The 24,468-nt window shown below is 53.0% G+C and overlaps 1 protein-coding gene and 1 long non-coding RNA gene across 10 annotated transcripts in view; one reads left to right on the forward strand and one right to left on the reverse strand.

Moving 5' to 3' along the window:
* MPRIP (myosin phosphatase Rho interacting protein) overlaps positions 1–11,776 on the forward strand; it is a 129,687-nt gene extending 117,911 nt beyond the window's left edge. For 4 of the 9 annotated variants that reach the window (XM_067717662.1, XM_067717657.1, XM_067717656.1 and 1 more), the window contains 8 exons: positions 1,489–1,636; positions 2,306–2,423; positions 3,539–3,698; positions 4,795–4,914; positions 5,584–5,670; positions 6,176–6,338; positions 7,379–7,464; positions 11,098–11,776. In XM_067717662.1, the coding sequence (XP_067573763.1) occupies positions 1,489–1,636; positions 2,306–2,423; positions 3,539–3,698; positions 4,795–4,914; positions 5,584–5,670; positions 6,176–6,338; positions 7,379–7,464; positions 11,098–11,169 (954 nt within the window). In that variant the 3' untranslated portion in view covers positions 11,170–11,776. Of the gene's footprint in view, positions 1–1,488; positions 1,637–2,305; positions 2,424–3,538; positions 3,699–4,794; positions 4,915–5,583; positions 5,671–6,175; positions 6,339–7,378; positions 7,465–7,928; positions 7,994–10,959 lie in introns of all 9 variants that reach the window. The other 5 variants (XM_067717658.1, XM_067717665.1, XM_067717659.1 and 2 more) reach the window with 4 other exon arrangements.
* On the reverse strand, positions 11,625–24,266 carry LOC137213157 (uncharacterized). The gene is made up of 2 exons (XR_010937805.1): positions 23,529–24,266; positions 11,625–23,308 (listed from the first exon to the last, which is right to left on the reverse strand). It is a non-coding gene; the product is annotated as an uncharacterized lncRNA (long non-coding RNA).
* Positions 24,267–24,468: the final 202 nt, after the last annotated feature.

A 24,468-nucleotide genomic window follows, 5' to 3' on the forward strand; every position in this document is an offset into this window, starting at 1 on the left:
TGCCGAGGAACTTTGATCCCAGGGATTACTTACTGCCTTAAAAATTAGATTGTTTCTTAAACACATATACTCTCCAAGGAAGCAGCCAGTCTTTAAAGACACCTTAGTGTTTCTGTAGGAAGAATTTTGACCCTTATCTTTATTCTAAAGCCCTCAAATCAAACTAAGGCCCTGCAGCTATGTGTTAACCAAGAGTCCACGTTGAACCACAGCATGCGAGAGGGCAGCGCTAGGACCCTCCAGTGTCCCGGGGTGTGAGGGCAGTGAGAGGAGACAGCAGCTCCCAGGTGGAGCCCCTGCAAGAAGAAAAACGCCCCGTGAGTGGCGCACAGCACTTAAGACCACTTCCCCAGTGAAGCAAGTCTGTCGCAGGGAAGTCCAGACTCTGACCGTGAGTTTGAAAAGTACTGACTGGAGAGTCTCAGAAGGGCCTCTCAGTCACCGTGGGGGCTGAGACAGAGGTGCCCACACGGAGGCTGGATTTCTTGGTACCCTTCCTTGATCCACGTGCAAGTACAGGATACTTGGGTTTGGAATTAACGTGGCCACATTCTTCCAGTTTTTAAGGATCAGTGAAAGGCGCGATCCCTACTTTGAAACAGATCTTCCAAGGGATTTAGACAAGAAATGTGCCTCCACGCACAGAACAGCTGCACAGACCACCCCTCATACCCACCCCATCAGTGAGACCAACTGATAAGCCAGGCCTGGGCTACTACACAGTGAGGGGGTGTGGGGTGGTCTGAGCCCTTCTCATTAGGTCATGCCTGTGTCCTTCCCCACACCCACGTCTAGGTCAAACACCAAGCCAGGCTGCAGCGAGGCACAGACAGGTTTGGAGAGCAGCTCTTCCGTCGTGGGTCTCAGTACAGTTAGCAGAGGCACTCGTTAATTAGTGCCCCCTCTTTGTACTCCTTCCAAAGGAAAAGGAAAAGTCGTACACCCTAGCCTAATTTTCTCGGACGCCTGAGAGGTTCAGTGACCCAATGAGGGCGGCCAAGTTGGGCAGTGGCAGGGCTGGGCCCCCTGGCTCCGTGCACTGGGCTACCCGGTACCCGTCACTCACAGGATGGCCTTGCCTCCTTGCGGCTGACAAAGACATTACTGTTCATGACTGTGCTTGATGCCCATGAAACTCAGACCAGACACGGCCAGCCTCTGCCCCGTTCACTCTGTCCTTCCCCCTCCTGTCGGTCCATAAAGGTCCAGGATTGGCTATTTTAAATTCTACTGCGGCCTTTTCCTGCCCACGATACCAACTCTTTCTACAGAGAAATGGGATGCACAACAACCACAGAAATCAGGCACCCTTTTCTAAATGCTCTGGGAGCATGACACACGCAGGAGCAGAGTGAGTCTCCAGACAGCTGGCGCGGGGCTCAGCTCAAGAGAGCACCTTCTCTGTGCCAGGAGCCTGGAGGGCAGGGCTGAGGTCTGTTCAGTAAATAGCAGAAGAAAAGTCCGTAAAGCCTCTTGTGCACCTTGCAGGCCACGTGCGAGCGAGGGTTTGCAGCCATGGAAGAAACACACCAGAAGAAGATCGAAGACCTGCAGAGGCAGCACCAGCGGGAACTGGAGAAACTGCGGGAGGAGAAAGACCGCCTCCTGGCTGAGGAGACCGCGGCCACCATCTCAGGTGGGAGCCGCTAACCCCGGGGACGGGCAGCAGGGTCTTCCTGAGCTGATCGCACAGCTCTGAGCAGTGACTGGCCTTCTCACCGTCTTTCGGCTGAGATTAAAGCCTCGCTACCCACGAGAATTCTTGGACAGTTCTCTTGGGGGAAGGGCTTGTTAGAGGAGCCCTTTGAGAGCCCGAGAGCCCCGCACCAGCACTCCCGCTTTCCGTGGCCGCCGGCACCCTTGGTGCTCGTGAGGGGCTGCCCTGGTCTCATCGGCCCGTCTGCTGGCACTGCTCTGGCAGCGGACACCTCTGCCCGCGGCCCTTGGTCCGTGAGAGCCCAGAGCGTCCGGACTGAGCCCTGGGCCTTTGGCCTGTGTCCCCTCCATTCATGTAACTATCCTGCGGTGCTTGTGATTTCGGCACTAAGAAAACAGGCCCAGCCTGAAAGCCTGCTTGTCCTACAAACTCATACTTGGATTTAACATTGACATTTAGTGAATCAGTTTGGTTTTCTGCTAACATCAAGAAAAAAACACACCTGCATCCCTTTCATGGGGGAGTTCCCCGGGAATCCTCCCGGCCCAACTGCCAATGGGCTGGCATGAGCAGTGGGGGGATGTCCCGCCTTCCTGTCGGTCTCACCTCCCAAGCCCGTGGGTGCTGAGGGCCACATCCTGTCCACAGCCATCGAAGCCATGAAGAATGCCCACCGCGAGGAGATGGAACGGGAGCTGGAGAAGAGCCAGCGGTCCCAGATCAGCAGTGTCAATGCGGACATCGATGCCCTGCAGCGGCAGTACCTGTGAGTCACCGGAGGTGGCCCGGGCAGGGCCGGAGGGAGGGCCTTCGGGGGCGGGGCGGCACCTTCCCTGTAAGAGCCACAGAGACTCGGGTCCCCAGGGTGGCGCAGGTGGAGGCCCGTGGGCGCTGAGGCTGCTCAGAGCCTCCTTCCTGAGGGGCCCAGCACCATCCTGGGGGTCAGCGAACCACTGCTCTCATGGCCCAAGTGGGCTCCTGTTACTGAGTCAGACAGAAACCAGTTACTAAAATGTAAAGAATAAGACGTGGCAGAGGAGATTTTATAAATACTGTCGGATCTTCAGGGCCGACCTCAGAGGCTACCCCAGATTCCTTCTGTCCGTCAGCTGCTGCTGCTTCAGGAGTTCGTGGGGAGGGGACGCGGTGTAGCGCATGACACAGATGCTCTGTGGCTGTGCGTGGCAGAAGTGGCCACGACCCCTACATCTTTAAGACGTGTGTGCCAGTTCTCTTTGCAGAGGCAAGGGAATGGGGAGCGTTCACCAGCACGGCCACTCTTTAGTTTTGCCCTCAGTGGAACTCGCACCACTCAGAGCGCCTCGACTGGCTGCTGCAGGGGCCGTGCAGAGCCAGCCTTCATGGGGCTCCGCAACGCACAGAGTCAGGGCCTCTCCTCTCCCGGGCTCCCATGCAGTGCAGTCAGGGAGCAGGTGGGTGGGCAGGCGGCCGGGAGCAGCTCACCTCGGCTGGAGGGGGTGTCGGTTCCACAGTACCAGCCCTTCTCAAGTCCAGGGTGGCCGAGAACGACGTCACGAGGCTTTGGTTTTCTGAACGTGGATCGAGTTGGCACAGTGCTAGAAACGGTCCCAGGTCTGACCTCTCTCTGACACAGCGTGTTTTGGGGTGCGTGGGTGAGGCCTCTCCTGACCCTGGGAGAGGAGTGCCGCCCGTGGGGGCTTTTCAACTGCTGGTAAGAGCACAGGGACGGAGCCGCCGAGCTGCATGGCCACTCGAGACCACAAGGTGCAGGGCTCTGCTCGCGGTCGCTCTGCTGTGTGGGTCTCGGCATCCTTGAGGCTTCGCGAAGGGGACTCTGAGCTTCTTAGAGGCCTGGGCCCTGGGGCGAGGGCAGAGGAGTGAGCAGTGCCCTCTCCCCAGGGAGGAGCTGCAGTCTGTGCAGCGCGAGCTGGAGGTCCTCTCTGAGCAGTACTCGCAGAAGTGCCTGGAGAACGCCCACCTGGCCCAGGCGCTGGAGGCCGAGCGGCAGGCCCTGCGGCAGTGCCAGCGCGAGAACCAGGAGCTCAACGCCCACAACCAGGTGCGCCGCACTGGGGCCCCAATCTGCAGGCATCTCCCGACGTCTGGCATCACCGGGGTGTGGACAGGAGCTCCCTGCAGCTGCTGGGATTGAGCCCCTCCTGCTCCGCAGCTGGCCGCTGGCCTTGGGGTCTGGAGGCTCCGAGATGTCTGTTCCTCCTCCGTGGTTGCTGGGCGGCACGGGTCCAGGTCTCCCGTCCCCATGGCTGGGACCGTGTTTAAACACCTCCCAGTCAAGACCATACCCTGCTCGCATTTGATTCTGTCAGATTAGTCTCTTAAAATGTGCCTGCTCCTGGGCTTCCCCGGTGGCACAGTGGTTGAGAGTCCGCCTGCCGATGCAGGGGACGCGGGTTCGTGCCCCGGTCCGGGAGGATCCCACATGCCGCGGAGCGGCTGGGCCCGTGAGCCATGGCCGCTGAGCCTGCGCGTCCGGAGCCTGTGCTCAGCAACGGGAGAGGCCGCAGCGGTGAGAGGCCCGCGTACCGCAAAAAAAAAAAAAAAAAAAAAAAAAATGTGCCTGCTCCTTAGAAAACTGGGGTACATATAAAATCCTGGTTAATGGAACAGCTCAAGGTAGGTCTAGTTTCAAAAAAGCTTCTCTGTGGGTACAAGACCCCTCGTCCTCCCCCCGCACTGAGGAGACAGCCACGTCGGCCTGGCCCAGGCTCGAGGCCTCTGTGGGCCCACAGCTGCCCATATGTGGGGGACACTCCAGCAGGACTGGTTCTGCTTGGTCACTGCGGTGGCCTAAGACGACCACCTGCTGGCTGGAAAGAAGGTACAGAAAGCGAGGGGTGAGGGTGGCAGGAGGTCCTGATCCTGCAGAAACTCAGGAGCGCAAATCCTGGAACTGATTAACACTAGTCATGGTGACAGAAAGGGGCTGAGGAGCATGGATCCTGCAGCTGCAGTTACACAAAAGTATTGGGCCATGTAAATGGCTTTGGCAAGGGCGTCCACACTGACTCTGAGATGCCACCGTGCACAGGCACCGCTGCAGGCCTCCCGTGCTGCATGCTACCCTGGCCGCGCCCTGTGTTCGTGGTCAAACAGCTCTGTAGAGCACCCTGTTTGGTTGTGTTGCTGTCCCCCAGGAGCTGAACAACCGCCTGGCTGCTGAAATCTCACGGCTACGGACGCTGCTGACCGGGGACGCCGGTGGCGAGGCTGCTGGTTCACCTCTCACGCAGGGCAAGGACGCCTATGAGTTAGAGGTACGGCTCAGAGCCAGGTCCCTCTTTACCAGCTCACACCATACAAGCCCCTAGCTTATGGGCAGCAAGAGGGGGAGAACCTGGAAAGACCTGAGTCATGCCAGGACGCAAAAGAGAAGAGTTAGCTGCCAGGCAGCGTGGGACCCCTCACGAGGCCACAGGGACCTTTAACCCGTCGTCACTCACCTGCCCTCCGCCCCTCTGTTCCACCACGTCACAAACACTGACCAACTAAAATGAAACTGAATAACTGTGAACGCTGCAGCTGCTTGAGATTCTTAAGGCTGTATTACTCAAGATCAGGAAGGTTCATTTTAAGTCAGAATGATTGCTTCTTATGTATAAGGTGTTCTTTTATGAAAGCACTTAGATTTTTCCCCATTCAATTAAAATTTCATGAAACCATCTCTTCCTAAATGATGGGAGAGGCTGACCTGAGGTCTCTGCAGGACCCCTTCCTGGGCTCTGTGCCAGGAGCTCCCGGGCTGAGGATGAGGCTTTTGGGTCAGGAGGGGTCACGGCCGTTTCTTCCTGACAAGGACCGGGAGAGAGCTGCCTGCCCACCGGCGTGTGGAGGCGAGTCCTCCGTGTGGCTCAGTCTTTGCTTCCGAGGCCCTGGCAGTCCCTCTGCTCCCGAACGTGAGTCTCTTAATTTCTCTCTCTTTCTAGGTCTTATTGCGGGTCAAGGAGTCAGAAATTCAGTACCTGAAACAGGAGATCAGCTCCCTCAAGGATGAGCTACAGACGGCGCTGCGGGTAACGCACGTCCCCGGGACCCGTGGACCTGGGGGATGGGCTGCGGATGGGGCGGGGCCACGCGTGTCCAGAGTCACATGTAGCAGCTCTGAAGTAGATTTCGCTTCCAGGAGAAGAATGGCAGCCTGCAGGTGGGCGCGGCAGGAACAAGGGGCTGTCCCCGTGCCCGCCACGTGCTGGGGCAGGGACCCGAGACCCAAGCACACTGTTGCCTCCTGAGGGCGCTCCTGGAGGCCAAGTCACTTAGGAGATCCAAGGCACAGGGGTTTTCCAGCCTGAAGCCACACAGAGGTCCTCGGGGCTCAAGGCGCTGCCAGCCTGGCTATAGCCCGGGGCCCTGCCGTGCCTGTTCCACTCTGTGTCCAGTTTCTGCCTCTGGAAGGCGGGGGCTGGCCTGCCTTCTCTGCTGCTGGGCCCATCCCCAGTCACCCCCGAAGTGCTCTGGCCCCAGGAGCATGGGCCACCCAGCCTGGCTGTAACTGCTCTTTGCCCTTCTATCCCCAAGGACAAGAAGTACGCTAGTGACAAGTACAAGGACATCTACACAGAGCTCAGCATCGTGAGGGCGAAGGCCGACTGTGACGTCAGCAGGCTGCAGGAGCAGCTGAAAGCCGCGACCGACGCACTGGGTGAAAGGTCACCGGAACACACCCCCGTGTCCGGCTACGGTGAGTCCTCCAGCTCTGGATTCTGACTCAGTAACTCGCGCCGATTTAGTCCTGGAGCTGCTGGCGCTTGATTCAAGCAGAGGGGTCCTTTTCTGTGTCAGACTAACTTCCTGGTAGGGAACAGCTGCAGGGGTGGTAGGCGCCCGGCTCTCGGGCCCTCCTGGTTGGGAAGCCCTTCTCCTCCGACGCTGCACTGGTTGCCCTGAGGGACAGTCATACCTCGGGGTGTGTGTTTACAGTGACAGCCGGCTGTGTTCCCCATTTTCCTGAACAATTCACTCATTCCGTAAGCAGCTCTCGCTGGTTATTGATCCTGGGGGTTTACCATAAAATCTGCAGAAGGCCATGGGGGGAGGGGATGGGGGGATGCCGCCTACTGAAGAGATGCCCTAGCTCACTACCCGCTTCCTCTCGGCCGGCAAGGATCCCTCCTCGCCAGTTTGCATCGCTGCTGGGCGGGCACGTTACAGGTCTTCCCGAAGGCAGGCAGGCCATGTGCAGCGAAGCTCAAATCAGACCCGGGATGGGATGGTGACACTGGCTGCTTCCGAGGAGTCGTCTGGGGGCCAGGAGAGTTAGGGTTAGGAGTGAGCACGTGCAGCCTGTGACCCTTCTGAACGCACAGGAGCACAGAGCTGGCTCTGCCTCCACGGTGGGGGGCTGAACCATGAGGTCACTGCACAGCTCTCAGCAAATGAGGGAGAGCGCCGTAAGCATGGGAAGTTAAAAACCCTGAGCAGCCCGGGGCTCTCAGGAGGAGGAGGGCGGCAGGTGTGCCCAGCAGCCCAGGGGCAACGGGTGCTGTGGCGGCCAACGGGGAGGAGCCTGGCCCGGGGCCTCGCGTGCCTCCTCCAGGTCTCCCAGCGCCCACAACTGTTCCAAGGATCTCGTGCTTTACAGCTCTTTGTTTGGGGTTCTCGTGGGTTGTTGAAGGAAACGTCTCACGTGTGGGTGAGGATGATAAGCCTTGGAAGCCTTCAAACCCAAGTCTGTTCCCAGGGGGTTTACAAAACAGGCACTGGGTCTGCTTGTCTTCTCAGATATAATGAAGTCTAAAAGCAACCCTGACTTCTTGAAGAAAGACAGATCCTGCGTCAGCCGACAGCTCAGAAGCATCAGGTCCAAGGTGAGTCTGGGGTCCAGCCCCTGTGTACGTAGAGCCCACCTAGGGCCACAGCAGAGGGTCCCCAGGGTCCCAGAACTCACTGGCCCCACACGCTTAGCCTGCTGGGCCAGTTCCAGGGGCTTCGCACTGAGTGTGTCCCTCGCCCAGCAGTGGGACCATCTCCTGCCAGCGACAGCGGAGGGCCAGGCCCACAGCAAGCAGGGCTCGAGTGAATCCCCTCAGACCGGCGCCCTGCTGGGTCGGTCCTGCCCCATCTGGACTGCTCCTTGCACGTCCCTAGTTCATGCTGACGCCAGCTGCCTTCGAGAGACAAAGCTGCCCGCGCCCCTTCCCCCCCAGCGTGTGCCCTCCGCCCCCACGTGCCCCTCTGTGGGAAGGTGGGTTGGAGGGTGGGGGTGACCAGCACGTTGCATTTAGGATTTATTGTGTGTGTGTCTTTTGTTTTGTGCTCTTTCCCCCGACAGTCCGTAATTGAGCAGGTCTCATGGGATAACTGAAACGACCCGCTTCCCGGTCCCTTGTCGTGTAGGTAAACCACTCTCACCACCACCCACCCGCCCGCCGCCCTCGAGGGGGTGCTACCTGCATGCACACTGCTCACACCTCCATAGCGAGCTCCTTGTTTTCCGGTCACTTTCATTCCTCCTGCTCCAGCCGGCACATACACGATCCATGTGAAGTTTCTTAACCTGTTCTGGGGAGTTAACTGCACTGTAACCTCTTAACAGAGGGGAGTTCCCCCCAGCTTGGTGGGCTGCCCGTGGGGCCAGCATCTCGGCCCTGTCACATGCATGTCGAATGGTTTGTGCGCTCACGTTCTCTGGGGGCACCGCTGCCCTCCGTCGGGAAGCAGACTTGACAGAGCCGCCCACTGCTGAAGTGCCCCTGCCCCGCGCCCCCCGCCCTGTTAACAGGCTCAGGAGGCCCGAGCCCAGCAAGCCAGGGAGCTGATACCTCGCGCACGCAGCTCCGGAAACCACTCAGTACAGTGAGCGCTTGGGGCTGAGCGTTTGCCAGCCCTGAGGACCCCGGGCACCTCCAAAGACAGGAAGCAGGGGCTGAATGAGCGCTGGCTCAGAAACATCAGGCTGTCTGACCCCGACCCTGCCTGGACGCTCCTGACTCCCACGAGGCCCAGGCATCCGGGGCACAGAGTCACTCATTCCCTAGTGGGTTTATCAGCTCGGCTGACCTGATCTCGTTGATCCTCTGAGAAGGAAGTTGAGGACAGCAGGAAGGGCTCAGAACGGGACGCTGGCAGGTGCGCCCGGCTCACTTGGCAGGCTGAGGGGTTTGGTTTAGGGATAGTTTACGGAAGGAAATCCAAGTAGTTCTGTACTTGATATGTTTATTTCCCTACAGTCCTGGCTCACTTATCACCAGAAACGTTTAAGCCTGTTCAAAACTTAGTTCGGGCTTTTTTCTTTAAACGTGGAAAACATTCTGTTTAGCAAAAGGGAAACGTGTTCTTGGTTTATGGTTTTCTTGTTGATGATTTTTACTTCTATCTGAGGCTGAACTGTAGCTGCTGCAAGTTCACCGTGAGTGCTTTGGGCCTTTTGCCTGTAAAATGACAAACACTTCTGCTAGGGCCCTTCCAGGGAAGCCTTGCTCCAGCAAGCCCGCCCCATCAGGCGGACTGTGTGTCGGGGGAGGGAAAGTGCTTTGCAGGAATCTGCTGGTGGTCCAGTGGTTAGGACTTGGCGCTCTCACTGCTGGGGCCTGGGTTCGATCCTTGGTCGGGGGACTAAGATCCCACAAGCTGCACAGTACTTTGGGCTCTGGACAAAGGGCCAGAAGATCAGTGGAAACATCTCTGTCAATAAGGGCCTTTGGCCATGAGATGTGCTGGCACACATGTGCAGCCGTGTAGATGGCGGCTTCTACGCTGGCCAGCAGCTTGCTAAAGCAGAGGCCGGGAATGAGGGAGGAAACTGTCAGGCACACCCACGAGGGTCTGCCTGCGGCTCTCTGCAAGGCCGGGACCCAGATGAGTGTGGGGAGGAAGCCCAGGAGCAGGGTTTCCCGGAGTTGTGTTCGTTTGAGTCCGAGTTTGGCTTGCCAAGTTTGCGACGTGAAAGCAATGCTCTCGGTGTGTGGGGACAGCCCTGCTGGCCCAAGGACGAAGCTGGGGCCCTTATGGTCCCCCTCGGGGACACCCGCCGTGATGCTGTGCCTGCAACGTGCTGTCAACGGACGCTTGCACAGCTCTGCGCCGCCCTTTTTCCTGATTGTATTTGGAAACCGTGGAACCTCCCACAGGAAGACGGGAACGAAGTTGCCCAAAAACAACCTGTCACTGGTGCTTTTTGATACAGGGTCTGATGTATACAGATGTCTACCTTTTCACGTGTGTTGTCTCTGTACCTGCCTCCCTCAGCAGGACAGAAAGGTTCAGCCCCCATCACGTCAGAAAGCTCGTTGCCTAAGAGCAGCTGGGCTCTTCTGGGATGGAGACCAGAGAGGACGTTTCCCAGGCTCCTCACGGAGGCCCCCGCCTGGTCGGCCTGAGCGTGGGGTCACGGAGATGCTGGGTGTGTGGGGCAGCACGGGGTCTTCTCAGGCTCCGCCCCCACAGCTGTGGTGAGCGGCTGCACAGCAGGGATGATCACCAAGCGTGTGCGACAGTGCGCGGAGGGAAGATCTCTGTCCCTCAGGACTCAGCAGTGGCGGTTTGCTGCCACCCAAGGGAAAGTCCCCAACTAGAGCGGTGCAGCGTGGCAGGTGACGGGGCCCAGCCCCTGGATGAGACTGGCTGCTGTGTAGACAGCGACCGTGTAGGTGGCAGCCCTGACCTGAAGCAGGCGCACTTGGGAAGAGCCCTGAGAGCACGTGAGGCAGTCGTGTGTGTTAATGGATGTCAGCATGGGACGTGGATTGGTCCTCTTCCTCTGACCAGTGGCATCCAAATTAAAAATACAGGCAAGCAGAGCTGTCCTGGGTGAAGCTGGGGCCCCAGGGGACGCGGGTCAGCTCTGAGGGGGAGGCTCGGCTCGGTCTCACCTGCTGATTGTGGGCCGGCCCCGGTTCCGCAGCCTCAGTGAAGCCTGGACTTGCCACGCAGATCCAATGGCAGCGAGGCACCTTCGTTCCCAGTCGTGCTCTGAGGTGATGCTCCTTTTCTCGTCCAGAAATTAAGTCTCTGTGAAGAGCCTCCCAGAGAAAAGCAGGAAATCCTCTGTCCCCCACCTTCGCCGAGGTCCCACATGAACAAGGATGGGCTTCCGTTCTCAGAGACTCAGTAAAACAAACCGACATGTTCCCACCGCCACGTTCCCCAATCCCCGGGGCAGTGAGAGAGTCCAACAGGGTTTGTGATCGGTGCAGCAGGTGCCGCCAGCCTGCGGTCGCGAGAGACCGGACGTGGATGCGGACGTAGCGGGCATCTTCACGTTCTTAGCAGGGCTCCTCTCCCGGCTCCACTGGTCTGCTCCCTGCTTGTCGGGAGAGCCCTAAGCTCAGCGTCGGTCTTGTTTCTTTTTCCTTCTCATTTAGTAACACCACCACCTCGGGGGTCGTGGCCCTTCTAGCACGCCCACTAACCCTCCGGGAGCCCCGAGCCGCGCCTCTCGCCGGACTGCAGCCCGTGCCAAGCGGGGCCGCTGGCTAACGGCCTGTCTGTTTCTCCACCAGAGTCTGAAGGAAGGCCTGACGGTGCAAGATCGCCTGAAGCTCTTTGAGTCCAGGGACCTGGAGCGCGACTAGCTGCTCCCACGCAGCTCAGACGCACCCTCCCTGGCCCGCGGCCGCCACCCTCGTCTGTACCTTCGATTTCTGTTATCGTTATCGTTGTTATCGCCCTCAGTAACTGTGGTATGGATGCATGAGAGACTGGTCTGTGGGTTGCTCACATCACCCCTGTTGTGTTTACCGAAGCTTTTCCCCATGGTTTTCTACGACCAGCCCAGCCGAGGGGCCGAGCGCATGTGTCTCTCCCCCGTCGCCCCCGCGCTCATGTCAGTATTAAGGCCCAGCAGCCTGCGATAAGCTAGCTCTGTCTCGCCCAGTGCGCGGTGGGGTCAGGGCCCGGGCGGGTCCCTGGGAGAGAACCGGCCACAAGGCGTGGAGGCGTGTGCTGCGGTCCCAGCGCGGATAGCTGGTAGCCTGCGGGGGGGGGGGGGGGGAGCGTGGCCTAGAACCTTGGATGTACCACCTTTGGGCTTCAGAGGAGGACAGCATTTTGTATTTGTTCCACTAATGCCGCTTAGAACCACACCCCAGATACTCGTGGTAAACCTTTCACAACCTGGAAAATGTTGAAAGCAGCCATTCCTATTTTTGTTTGTTTTTTATTAAATCTTGCACAAAACCAGGCCCCTCTCATTCCTTCCTACGCTCGCTTCTTTCTTGGTCACCAGGAACCCTGGTCCTTTCATACTCGGTAGATGCTGACCTGTGAGCACAAATAATGAAGAGTTTTCCCTCAGAATACGGTTGACAGGAGACCCTGTGTTAAGCCGAGGTTAGAGCAGATGTTGGAACCAGATAAGAACTGGCCACTCGTGACGTGCTCCTAAGCCTCCTTCAGTTCACCTGAGGTCTCAGGCCCTGCGGCACTGGGGGCGCCTGCGCCGGGCCTGGACCGACGGCTCTGCTTCCTTAGTGGTCTGAGTAACAACTCTTTAACCGCCACCAGACACTCCACAGCACTTCTTGAAAACCTCTGAAATCGGGGTTCTATGACGGCCCCATGAAAACTCCTCATCCCGTTAGGGCGGGGAGTGTGAACAAAGCCCACCAGGCAGGAGCCAGCCCGGGCGCGGGGGGAAGGCCTCCTGGCCTCACTGCTTGGGTGAGCACCACTGTCTCGGGTACGTGGGTGCTTCGGGCGTGGAAACGTAGGAATCATCTTGCTCAGTTTTTAGATTAAGTGAACGCACGAGGTCATTTGGAGGAAGTCCTGGAAGGGCAGGACAGAGGCCCTGGGGTGTGTAAGAAGTGCAGCTCCCGTGCCGTCTTCTCACTGGATGGTCTCAGGGCTCCTGGCTGCAGTGGGCCCTCCCTGCTCACAAGCTGTTCAGAGCCTCACACCACGCCAGTCACTCCTTCGCCGCTATCCTCCCACGTTTTTAAAAGCAGAGAACATTAGCTCCTTTAATTCTGGCATCAGACACCCCCGCCATGTAGACTGGCGCTGTCTCCAGAATGGTCTGTGAGCGTGTCATCGAGGGCAGCGTGACAGGTGCCCTGGGGATCTGCTGGGCGGGCCTCTGCCAGGCTCGGGCGGCTCTTCGGGTGTCATGACTGTGGCTTCGTGTCCCTCCTCCGAGCATGCACCTCGTCAGGCCGGGTTGGCCCTGTGCTGCCCCTGCTGCCCCTGGGGGGATCTCCGGCCCTCCCAGAAGGGCAGGGTCCGCGCACAGAGTTGGGTTTCGTCTGCCCGTAGACGTGAGCGTTTGGATTGTGCAGTGCTCCTGATTAGGTCAAAGGAGCATTTTATTCACGTGTCTTCATCAGTTGTCCTTTGAGGTCTGCCCTCAGGAATCTTGGGGAACAGGTGGCGGCAGCAGCATCCGGGGCTTGCAGGCAGAGGTGGCCAGGAAATGCACCGCGAGGGCTCAACCAGCCGAGCAGCGACCCCGGCAGTGCTGGGCAGCAGCACGTGGTGACGGCCGCCGCCTGGTTCGGAACCAGGTCTGAGCTTCGGGCTGGCGTGAGCAGGCAGGACAGGACGGCGAGGGTCTCTGCTCTGCATCTCACCGTCCCACCTCAGCCCCCGGCACGCAGCGTCCTCCGGACTCTCCCTGCGAGCACCCAAGCTCCCAGGCAGCAATTCAGCTGCCGCACTCCAGAAGGGAGGAAGAACACGTATGCGGAGGTTGAGCCGGTGTCTGCGTTGGCAGAGAACAGGCCCTCGGGGGGCTGTGGACAGGGAGGCGCAGGTGACCGCGAGCCCAGGGTGCTCCCGGCACTCCCCCAGCATGGGGAGCGTCCCCACGTCCCCAGGGAGGAAAAGGTTCCCTGGGTCGTCTCTTCACAGCAGTGATATTTTCCTGTAAACGTTTCTCCTTCATCTGGGACCTGCGAGCACCTGCAGCTAAGCTGAGCCCGACAGGCCAGCGGGACGGCTGGACAGACTCACACCACCTGGCGGTTCTGTGAACACCGGCATCACTGCAGTGTACGTGCGCCGGGCTCGCGGCCGCCTCTGCTCCGACGTGCTGCCGGGGCCTAAGCAGGTCTGAAGGCCAGTGTTCCAGTGACCGTGCTGGCCGCAGCGTGCCTCGCGGGCTTGTGCCATGGCGCGAGAGCCAGCGTGGCTTCCTGGGATGAAGCGATGGCTGTGCTGGGGTGACCGGCGGAGACCGAGGACGACGGAAGGCCCAGCCTCTGGCCAGTCACGGGCAGCCTGTCGTTCACGGTGTCCAGACGCAGGCAGCGGCTCACTGACCCGACAGCTGGGCACCGAGGCCTCATGCAGGCCAGGCTCGGGAAGAGAGGGAGCTGCCTGAGAGCAGTTCTGACAGATGAGGCCACGAGACAAGACCTACGGCGTCAGCACTCTCAGAGACGTCTATTTAATGCCGTTTCTCTGCGAGGGAAACACCATCTTTCCATCGCTGCGCCTGGCAGCCCCCTCCACATCCTCTGGGTGAGGCGGCACAGTGCCTGGCCCCTCCGAGGGGCCTGTATGGTGAGCGCTCACCCTGGAACCTCCTCTCCAGCCAGGTGCCAGGGTCCCCCAGCTCTAGCCGGTGAGACCTCGCGGGCGCCCCGGGGTGTCCCCCGCTGGGAGGAGCAGGTAGACAGGCGTGCGTGTTCTCCTCGCGAAGGAACTCACGCCCGCTCCTCCCTGAGGACGCGGCGTCCCGCCGGAGCACCACGAGCCAGGCTTCCCGCCGCCGCTCGCTCCTGACGTGGTCTTCTCCAGGGACTCATAGCTGTTTTCCATTAGACAGTAAAATGAACACAGCCCGCCAGCAGTTCTCTTTCCTGAAAGGAAGTTTGCTCATCATCGTTCTCAAGAAGCTTACTTTCAAGACGCAATTTCATAAAACAAAAATACTAGACACCTTTATCACCTAGAAAGGGGAGGAAACTTAACTGTTGCCAGAGTTTTACAAAGGACTGGAAAGTGTGTAGTATGATACTTAAGAATGAAACACTAGAAGGAAAAATGATCTGGCACCTTAACTGGAAGCTTCTCTCCTCTGGAAACTACAGTATTCCGGAATGTCTCACACCCCAAAGTCCTGGACAGTGAGCTCTTGGTGTTTCATGTTGAGTAGGAATTTGCTTTATGAACAGCTTTTACCTGTTGCCCTAGCATTTCCTCCACTCAGCCGAAACTAACGAGGGTCCCGGGACCCTGGTGCTGCAGCCCCACCCTTAGAAGACTTGGGAGGTGCTGCTGAGAACCGACTTCTTCCAGAGGTTTTCACTGCAGGCATCTGCACACCCATCTTGTGATCGTGGGCGCTCCTTCATCCCGCCATCCTGAGAGGGGATCCTGGACGGCGCCGAGAGGCCTGAGCGCAGGTGTCGGACTCCCAAGCCTGGGAAAGGTCTTCCTCACCATAGGTCAGGTGAGACGTAGCGCCCGCCCCTGCTCTCGGCACTGAGCGCACGACGCTAGGGACACTCCCGCCGCAGCAGGCCCAGCCCGGCCCTCCTTAGCCTGCTCTCAGGAGGCGGGGCTGCACTTTAGTTTTGTGTATTTTCACGTGTGTACACTTTCGCAAGGCCATACTTTCCACAGCTGAAAACTTAAATAAGCAGCAGCCTTAAGGGAGGTCTCAGAAACCACGTGTTTTGGGTTCTTTGATAGGAAGACAGGATAGAAACCCAGTATGGAGATGAACTGTCAGTCTCTCAAGTTTTGTCTGACTGGAGAAGACCGGTCTCGTTCTTCTACCCTTTTGAGAACGGTGAGTTTCTTCCTGTTTCTCTGTAAAGGAAAGCAGTCTCCCCTCCCTGAGGTCTGTCAACAGAAGACCCTCAGAAGAGCAGGCCTAAACCTGTGTCCCCGAGAGCAGCTCAGACACACTGTGTCCATTCCTTCCAGGGCCCACGGGACCCCGCACACCCCGTGCAGCTCCCAGGTCCTCTGTATTTAGAAAAACCGGGATATTATTCAGAGCAAGCAGTGTAAATATTACTCAGAAGTTACTGCATGGATTTCTGTGACAAAGTCTGTGGGTTTTTTTCTTTTTTCCTCATACAAGCATTGCTTTCTAAGATAGGACGAACAGCTTTGGGTACAACACTGAATCCCACTCAACATTACAAGGAAGTGTTTTTAATGACTTGTGTTACCTTTCATAAAGCTCTGGCCGTTTAACAGGTGGTTTTGTTTTTCCCTGAAAGATCTCGGTTGTACTTGTTCCTCATTCTTGGCAGAGCCGTTCAAAGTGCTGAGGAAAATCAGGAGGAGGAGGAACACAGGAGGGGCTCCTGCCCGGACCCTGCACACAGTGACTGGGGACCTGCAGGAGACCCAGCACCTTGGCGTCTAAGTCAGTGACCTGTGGCCACCTGCTGGGGGCTGCGTGGGAGTCCAGCCAAGCGCCGGGTTGTTGTGTGACGGCTTGGACGTTGCAGAACTCGTAAGGCTGTTATTCTATGATGTGTGCCCGTCAGGCTGGCAAGCGTACTTGAGAACTGGACCGTCCAGGCCTGTGGGATGAGCCGGGAGGGCAGTCTGAGCTCACGCAGAGCAGCCTTCAGACGCACGGGCGCGTGCTGCCCATCACGTTTCCAGCCATCCGCCCTCTCCCCTTTACAGCTAGCTACGTCGCGCGTTTCAGTTTTATTTTATAGAAAGCTAGAAATAGATTACAAAGAACACTAAATTCATTCTTGTGTTATGCTTGTATCACAAAACCAATTAAAATGGATTTTAGAATTTACCTTTAGTATTAACAACATATCTACTGGCTTACCGTTAGGATTCAAAACCAGTTAAGCGATTAAGACTTTTCCTAAGTAATATTTATAAAACGTAAAGTTTCTCCTCAAAAATTAGAATCCTCAGTGATCTTTCTCACAGATATGCTCTTCTTTCAGGGTGAATGTCTCAATCCAGCTACTTGAGACAAAAGCATACTATGCCTAGCTGCTGGCGGGGCGGGGGCCGCATACGAACAAAGTGGAAAAGCGTAGGTAGCTGCTTCTACTGGGACAAGTTCGGGAATAATTCACAGCAACAATCACTTCTGCCACAGCTACTTTTTCATGGGTGGTACATGTTCAAAGAATAAGCTTGTATAATTTTAACGGGCGTTTAATTTCTGTACTAACGTAATGTTCGCCAGGCTGAAGTGGCATGGAGACCCACTGCGTGCCCCCCCCCGGCCCCCAGGAGGGGGCCCATCTCCCGTGGGACTGCAGGGGCCTCTTGAAGAGAAGGGCCTGGTCAGCTCGCTGCTCTCTGACAATTCAAGACCTCTACGGTTTAGTTTGAGGCTCCTTTTTAAATACAAAATTTCTGATCAACTGCTCACTACAACTGAAGTGTTACTTGTCAAAATATTTATTCCTTTGTGTGACATGCTAGATTCCCATGGATGTAGCTGATCATTTCTACTGTAAATATTACCTAACTTTACATAAACAATATCATAATAAACTATTTTTGCATCACCCTTGGCATGCTGTAAACGAGGTTTTGTTTAACGGAAGGACATGACGCAAAACAGGCGTTTAGGTCACAAGTCAGAGGGCTTGGTCAGGAGCCCAGAGATTTATGATGGAGCTTTGGTTCTACTTGTACAAAACCTGCTTTTTAAGTGTCTGGATTAGTTGTCAACACTTTAAAATCAGGAGATTTCACATGTTCACACACAACGAAGAGTTAGAAATATTTTACATCCGTAATCTAATTAAGGTACATTGGCTCTGTTACAGAAACTTTCAGGGGGCCAAAAAGACAATAAGAAATACCAGAAAAAGAACTATAACTCCCCCATACCTACCCCTTCATTCGTAGATTTACTTACAGTATTTTTACTTTTTGTTTAAAAAAGAAAATGCGGGCTTCCCTGGTGGCGCAGTGGTTGGGAATCTGCCTGCCAATGCAGGGGACACGGGTTCGAGCCCTGGTCTGGGAAGATCCCACATGCCGCGGAGCAACTAGCCCCGTGAGCCACAACTACTGAGCTTGCGCGTCTGGAGCCTGTGCTCCGCAACGGGAGAGGCCGCAACAGTGAGAGGCACGCGCACCGCGATGAAGAGTGGCCCCTGCTCGCCGCAACTGGAGAAAGCCCTCGCACAGAAACAAAGACCCAACACAGTCAAAAATAATTAATTAATTAATTAAAATTTAAAAAAGAAATAAAAAGAAAAAAAGAAAAAAGAAAATGCATTTTTCATCATGACCCAGTACACACAAACATACACCCCAGCCACAATCCAACATTTCACAAAATAATGCACCCTTCCTAGGACACACACTGACGTCTCTATCCCATTTCATTTTGTAAAATTCTGGTTGTGACCCACTAAGTAAATTTAAAATAAGAAACTTTTTTCCCCCCAATATTGTCACAACCTTTGGAGTAAAACATGTGAAAATGACTGCAGAATCCAAACTTTTACTCAGATAAACACAAACAAATTCAAGTCTGACTCTACCTATTAGAAATCAACTTGTGGAATCTGTAAAACTTGACAAAAATAAACTTGAGTACAGACACGTAAACATTTTCAGTACTATTCCAATTGTTCAAAGATGTTTCAGTTGTTTTTCACCCATTTAAAAAAATTATTCTTATCAAAGCATAGTTTCAGGACGCTGGTCTAATATAATGGTGTTTTAACAGCTTTAACACTATTTTTTTAAAGCTATGTACATGCAGTTTTAAAAGCCAGTAGGCATTTGGAAAAGTGGTAAAGACACTCAACAAGCTAGGCACAGAAGTGAGCTTCCTCAATATTAAAGGACAGGGACTTCCCTGGTGGCGCAGCGGTTAAGAATCCGCCTGCCAATGCAGGGGACAGGGGCTCGATCCCTGGTCTGGGAAGATCCCACATGCTGCAGAGCACCTAAGCCCGTGAACCACAACTACTGAGCCCACGCGCTGCAACTACTGAAGCCCATGTGCCTAGAGCCTGTGCTCCACAACGAGAGAAGCCACCACAATGAGAAGCCTGCACACTGCAATGAAGAGTAGCCCCCTCTTGCTAGCCACAACTGGAGAGAAAAAGCCCATGCGCAGCAATGAAGACCCAACACAGCCAATAAATAAATAAATAAATAAAGGATAACTATGAAAAACCCAGTTAACCTCACACTCAATGGTAACACTGAAAGCTTCCCCCTAAGATCAGGAGCAAGACAGGGATGTCTGTTCACGCCTTATCTGTCCAACACTGCTTGAGAGACTAGCCAGAGCAGTTAGGAAGAGAAAGGAAAGGCATCCATGTGGAAGAAGAAGTAAAACGACCTCCACCTGCAGATGACAGGATCTTGCATAGAGGAAGTTCTAAGGAATCCACCAAAAAAAAAAAAAAAAAACTATTAAAACTATAAATGAGCTCAGCACGTGTGCAGGATACAAGACTCACACAAAAACCAACTGCATTTCTCTACACTAGTAAATAATCTGAAACAAATACATTTTAGAAGTGTAAGACTTGCACACTGAAAACAATGAAACATTATTTAAAGAAATTAAAGAAGATTTAAATAAATTGAAAAGTATCCCATGTTCATGCGCTGGAAGATGGAATACCGTTAAAATAGCAATATTCTCCAATTTGATCTACAGATTCATGGCAATCCCTATCAAAATCCCAGCTGCTACTGCAAAGGTTGATCAGTTGATCCTAAGGTTCATAGGGAAATGTATGGGGTACCTGGAGCAGCCAAAGCACGTTGGAAAAGACGAACAAAGGTGGAGGACTCATTCTGCTGGGTTTCAAAACACACTGCAAGGCTTCAGTAATCAACACAGTGTGGTATTGGCATACAGATCAGATCAATGGAAGATAACGGAGACCCAGAAGTAAGCCCTTACATTTACAGTCAGCTGATTCTGACAAGGGTGTCAAAGCCACTCAGTAGGGAAAAAAATACTCTCTTCAACAAGTGGTGCTGGGACAACTAGCTACCTACATGCAAAAGAATGAAGTCGGATCCCTTACATCACACCACATACAAAAATTAACTCAAAATGGGACTTCCCTGGTGGCGTAGTGGATAGGACTCCATGCTCCCAATGCAGGGGGCCCGGGTTTGATCCCTGGTCAGGGAACTAGATCCCACATGCATGCCTCAACTGGGAGTTCACATGCCAAAACTAAGGAGCCCGCGTGCCGCATCTGGGGAGCCAGCTGGGCCGCAACTAAGGAGCCTGCCTGCTGCAACTAAGACCCAGCACAACCAAATAAATAAATATTCAAAAAAAAAAGTTCAAAGAAAATATATTTTAAAAAATAACTCAAAATGGTTCATAGACCTAAATATAAGACTTTCAGGAAAAAAAGTAAGAGCAAATCTTTGTCACCAATGGGTTGGGCATTGGTTCCTTAGTTAAGACACCAAAGCACAAACAGGTGAAGAACAGATAAATTGAACTATACCAAAATTAATAATATATGCTGCAAACAATGCCAGCAAGAAAGTGAAATGACTACCCAAAGATGGGAGAAAATATCTGCAAATCATACTTCTGATAAGGGACTTATATCCAGAATATACAAACACTCTTATAACTCAACAATAAAAATGCAACCCAATTTAAAAAATGGGTGAAGGATTTGAATAGACATTTCTCCAAAGACGATATATAAAAGACCAGTAAATACATGGTGGTGCTCAACACCATTAGTCATCCAGGAAATACAAGAAAAAACCACACTTGAGGCAGCACCTCACACCCAATAGGATGGCTATCATTAAAGTCAGATAGGTGCTGGGAAAACTGGACAGCTGCATGTAGAAGAACGAAAGAACATTTTCCCACACCATATACAGCAATAAACTCAAAATGGATTAAAGACCTATTGGAGAGGATGTGTAGAAAAGGGAACACTCCTACACCGTTGGTGGGGATGTAAACTGGTGCAGCCATTATGAAGAACAGTATGGTGGTTTCTCAAAAAACTAAAAATAGTTACCATATGATCCTACTCCTGGGCATGTATCTGGAAAGACAAAAACTCTAATTCGAAAAGATACATGCACCCCAATGTTTGTGGCAGCACTACTTAAATAGCCAAGACATGGAAGCATCCTAAATGCCCATCAGCAGATGAATGGATAAAGAAGATGTGGTACATATATATAATGGAATATTACTCAACCATAAAAAAAGAATGAGGGACTTCCCTGGTGGCACAGTGGTTAAGAATCCTCCTGCCAGCACAGGGGGACACGGGTTCAATCCCTGGTCTGGGAAGATCCCACGTGCCACGAGGCAACTAAGCCCATGCGCCTAGAGCCCATGCTCTGCAACAAGAGAAGCCACCGCAGTGAGAAGCCCGCGCACCGCAACGAAGACCCAACGCAGCCAGAAGTAAGTAAATAAATAAATGTATTTTTTTAAAAAAAGAATGAAATAATGCCATCTGCAGCAACATGGATGTACCTAGAGATTATCATACTAAGTGAAGTAAGTCAGACAGAGAAAGGCAAATATCTTAAGATATTATTTATATGTGGAATCTAAAAAAATGATACAAATGAACTTATTTACAAAACAGAAATACTCTCACAGACACAGAAAACAAACATGGTTACCAAAGGGGAAGGGGAGTTTGGGAATAACAAACATTACTATATGTGAAATAGATAAACAACAAGGACCTACTGTGTAGCACACGTAACTAATTCAATATCTTGTAATAACAAATAATGGAAAAAATGTAAAAAAGAATATATATAAAATGTGTATATCATGTATATAACTGAATCACTTTGATGTACACCTGAAACTAACACAACATTGTAAATCGACTATAATTCGACTTTTAAAAAATGGATTAAAGACCTAAATGTAAGACCAGAAAACATTAAACTCCTAAAAGAAAACGTAAGTGGAATACTCTTGATGTAAACTGTAGCAATATTTTCTTGGATCTGTCTCCTAAAGCAAAGGAAATAAAAGCAAAAATAAACAAATGGGGCTTCCCTGGTGGCACAGTGGTTAAGAATCCGCCTTCCAAGGCAGGGGACACGGGTTCGTGCCCTGAAGATCCCACATGCCAAGGAGCAACTAAGCCCATACGCCACAACTACTGAGCCTGCGCTCTAGAGCCCGTGTGCCACAACTACTGAGCCCACGTGCCACAACTACTGAAGTCCACGTGCCTAGAGCCCGTGCTCCGCAACAAGAGAAGCCACCACAATGAGAAGCCCGCGCACCGCAATGAAGAGTAGCCCCCGCTCGCCACAACGAAAGAAAGCCCACAGCAGCAACAAAGACCCAACGCAGCCCCAGAAAATAAATAGATAAATAAACAAATGAAACCTAATTAAACTTAAAAACTGCACAGCAAAGGAAACCGTCAACAAAACATAAAGACAAGCTACTGAATGGGAGAAAATATTTGCAAATGATATGACTGATAAGGGGTTAATATGCAAAATATAATCAATATAAACAGTTTATACAGCTCAACATCAGAAAAGCAAACAACCCAATTAAAAAATGGGGAGAAGACCTGAACAGAAGTTTTTTTACAAATAAAAACCACAGATGGTTAACCGGCACATAAGCAGATGCTCAACATCGTCCACCATCAGGGAAATGCAAATTGAAACCACAATGAGATGGGACTTCCCTGGTGGGTCAGTGGTTAAGAATCCACCTGCCAATGTAGGGGACACGGGTTTGAGCCCCAGTCTGGGAAGATCCCACGTGCCACAGAGCAACTAAGCCCATGTGCCACAACTACTGAGCCTGCGCTCTAGAGCCCCTGAGCCACAACTGTCAAGCCCAGGTGCTGCAACTACTGAAGTCCGTATGCATAAAGCCTGTACTCCGCAACAAGCAAAGCCACTGAAATGAAAAACCCTCACAGCGCAATGAAGAGCAGTCCCCACTCTCCACAGACAAAGCCCGTGCACAGCAACAAAGACCCAACGCAGCCCAAAATAAATACATAAACTAAAAAAAAACAGAACACAATGAGATACCACTTCACACCAGTCAGAATGGCCATCATCAAAAAGACCACAAATAACACCCTTTGGTGAGGATGTGAAATAAACAGAACCCTCACACACTGCTGGTGGGAATGCAAATTGGTGCAGCCACTATGGAAAACAGTCTGGCAGTTTCTAAACAAAGTAAAAATAGAGCCACCATGTGACCCAGCAGTTGCACTCCTAGGTACATATCCAAAGGAAATGAACAAACTAATTGGAAAAGATACACGCACCCCAATGCTCATAGCAGCACTATTTAAAACAGCCAAGATATGGAAGCAACCTAAGTATCCATCAACAGGTAAATGACTAAAGAAGCTGTGGTACATGTATGCAATGGAAGACTAGTCAGCCATAAAAGAGAATGAAATAATGCCATCTGCAACAACATGCATGGACTTGGAGAATATTATGCTCAGTGAACTAAGTCAGACAGAGAAAGACAAATACTGTATGATATCATTTATATGCGGAATCTAAAAAATCAAATAGACTAGTGAACATAACAAAAAAGGAAGAGGCAGATCTAGAGAACTAGTGGTTACCAGTGGGAAGATGGGAGGGGGAGGGGCAAGATAAGAGTAGGGGATTAAGAGGTACAAACTTCAATGTACAAAATAAGTTACAAGGGTATTTAGTACAACACAGGAAATATAGCCAATATTTTATAACTGCAAATGGAATATAACCCTTGAATACTGTGAGTCACTGTCGCACACCTGAAACTTACATAATATTGTACCTCAATTATACCTTTTTTTTTTTTTTTTTTTTTTGTGGTATGCAGGCCTCTCACTGCTGTGGCCTCTCCCGTTGCGGAGCACAGGCTCCGGACGCGCAGGCTCAGAGGCCGTGGCTCACGGGCCCAGCCGCTGCGCGGCATGTGGGATCTTCCCGGACCGGGGCACGAACCCGTGTCCCCAGCATCGGCAGGCGGACTCTCAACCACTGCGCCACCAGGGAAGCCCTATACCTCCATTTTTACAACTAATTTTTTTAAAAGTCAAATAATAGCTTTCTGTTCGTGAGGATGTGGAGAAAAAGGAACCCTGATACGCTGCTGGCGGGAATGTAAAATGATTCAGCCGCTTTGGAAAACAGTCTGGCAGTTTCTAAAATGGTTAAACAGAGTGATATGACCCAACAATTCCACTCCCAGGTATATACTCAAGAGAGACGAAAACATGCCCACACGAACTCTCGTATGTGAATGTTCACAGCGTCGTATTTGTAACAGACAAAAGGTGGGAACAACCCCCATGTCCATCAGTTGACAAACAGGGAAACCAAATGTGTTCTGGCCATACGATGCGTTATCATTCAGCTATAAAAGAAGTAAAATGCTGACACCTGCTGCAACACGGACAGCCCTCAACAGCACTGCACTCAGGGAAAGGAGGCAGAGACCAGAGACCACAGGCTGTGGACTCCGTTTATGTAAGACATCCACACCAGGTAAACCCACAGAAACAGGGTTTCTTTCTGGAGCGAAGAAAACACTCTGAAAGCAGACAGTAGTGATGGCTGCACAACTCTGGTAATATAGTAAATAACAACTCTGTTAATACACTAATAACTGATAATCTCTTAATAGAATGTTAATACACCGAACTGCATATTTTAAAAGAATGAGTTTTATGGTATGTGAATCTGAGTGAAGTGTTTTTTTAAACTAGTCAGTTGCGTTAAAAACCAATTCAGAGGATTCCCTGGTGGCGCCGTGGTTGAGAGTCCGCCTGCCGATGCAGGGGACACGGGTTCGTGCCCCGGTCGGGGAAGATCCCACATGCCGCGGAGCGGCTGGGCCCGTGAGCCATGGCCACTGAGCCTGCGTGTCCGGAGCCTGTGCTCCGCAACGGGGGAAGCCGCGGCAGTGCGAGGCCCGCCTACCGCAAAACAAACAAACAAAACAA

This window comes from Pseudorca crassidens, chromosome 19, assembly GCF_039906515.1.
Source record: "Pseudorca crassidens isolate mPseCra1 chromosome 19, mPseCra1.hap1, whole genome shotgun sequence".
In the NCBI taxonomy this organism is placed as follows: domain Eukaryota; kingdom Metazoa; phylum Chordata; class Mammalia; order Artiodactyla; family Delphinidae; genus Pseudorca; species Pseudorca crassidens.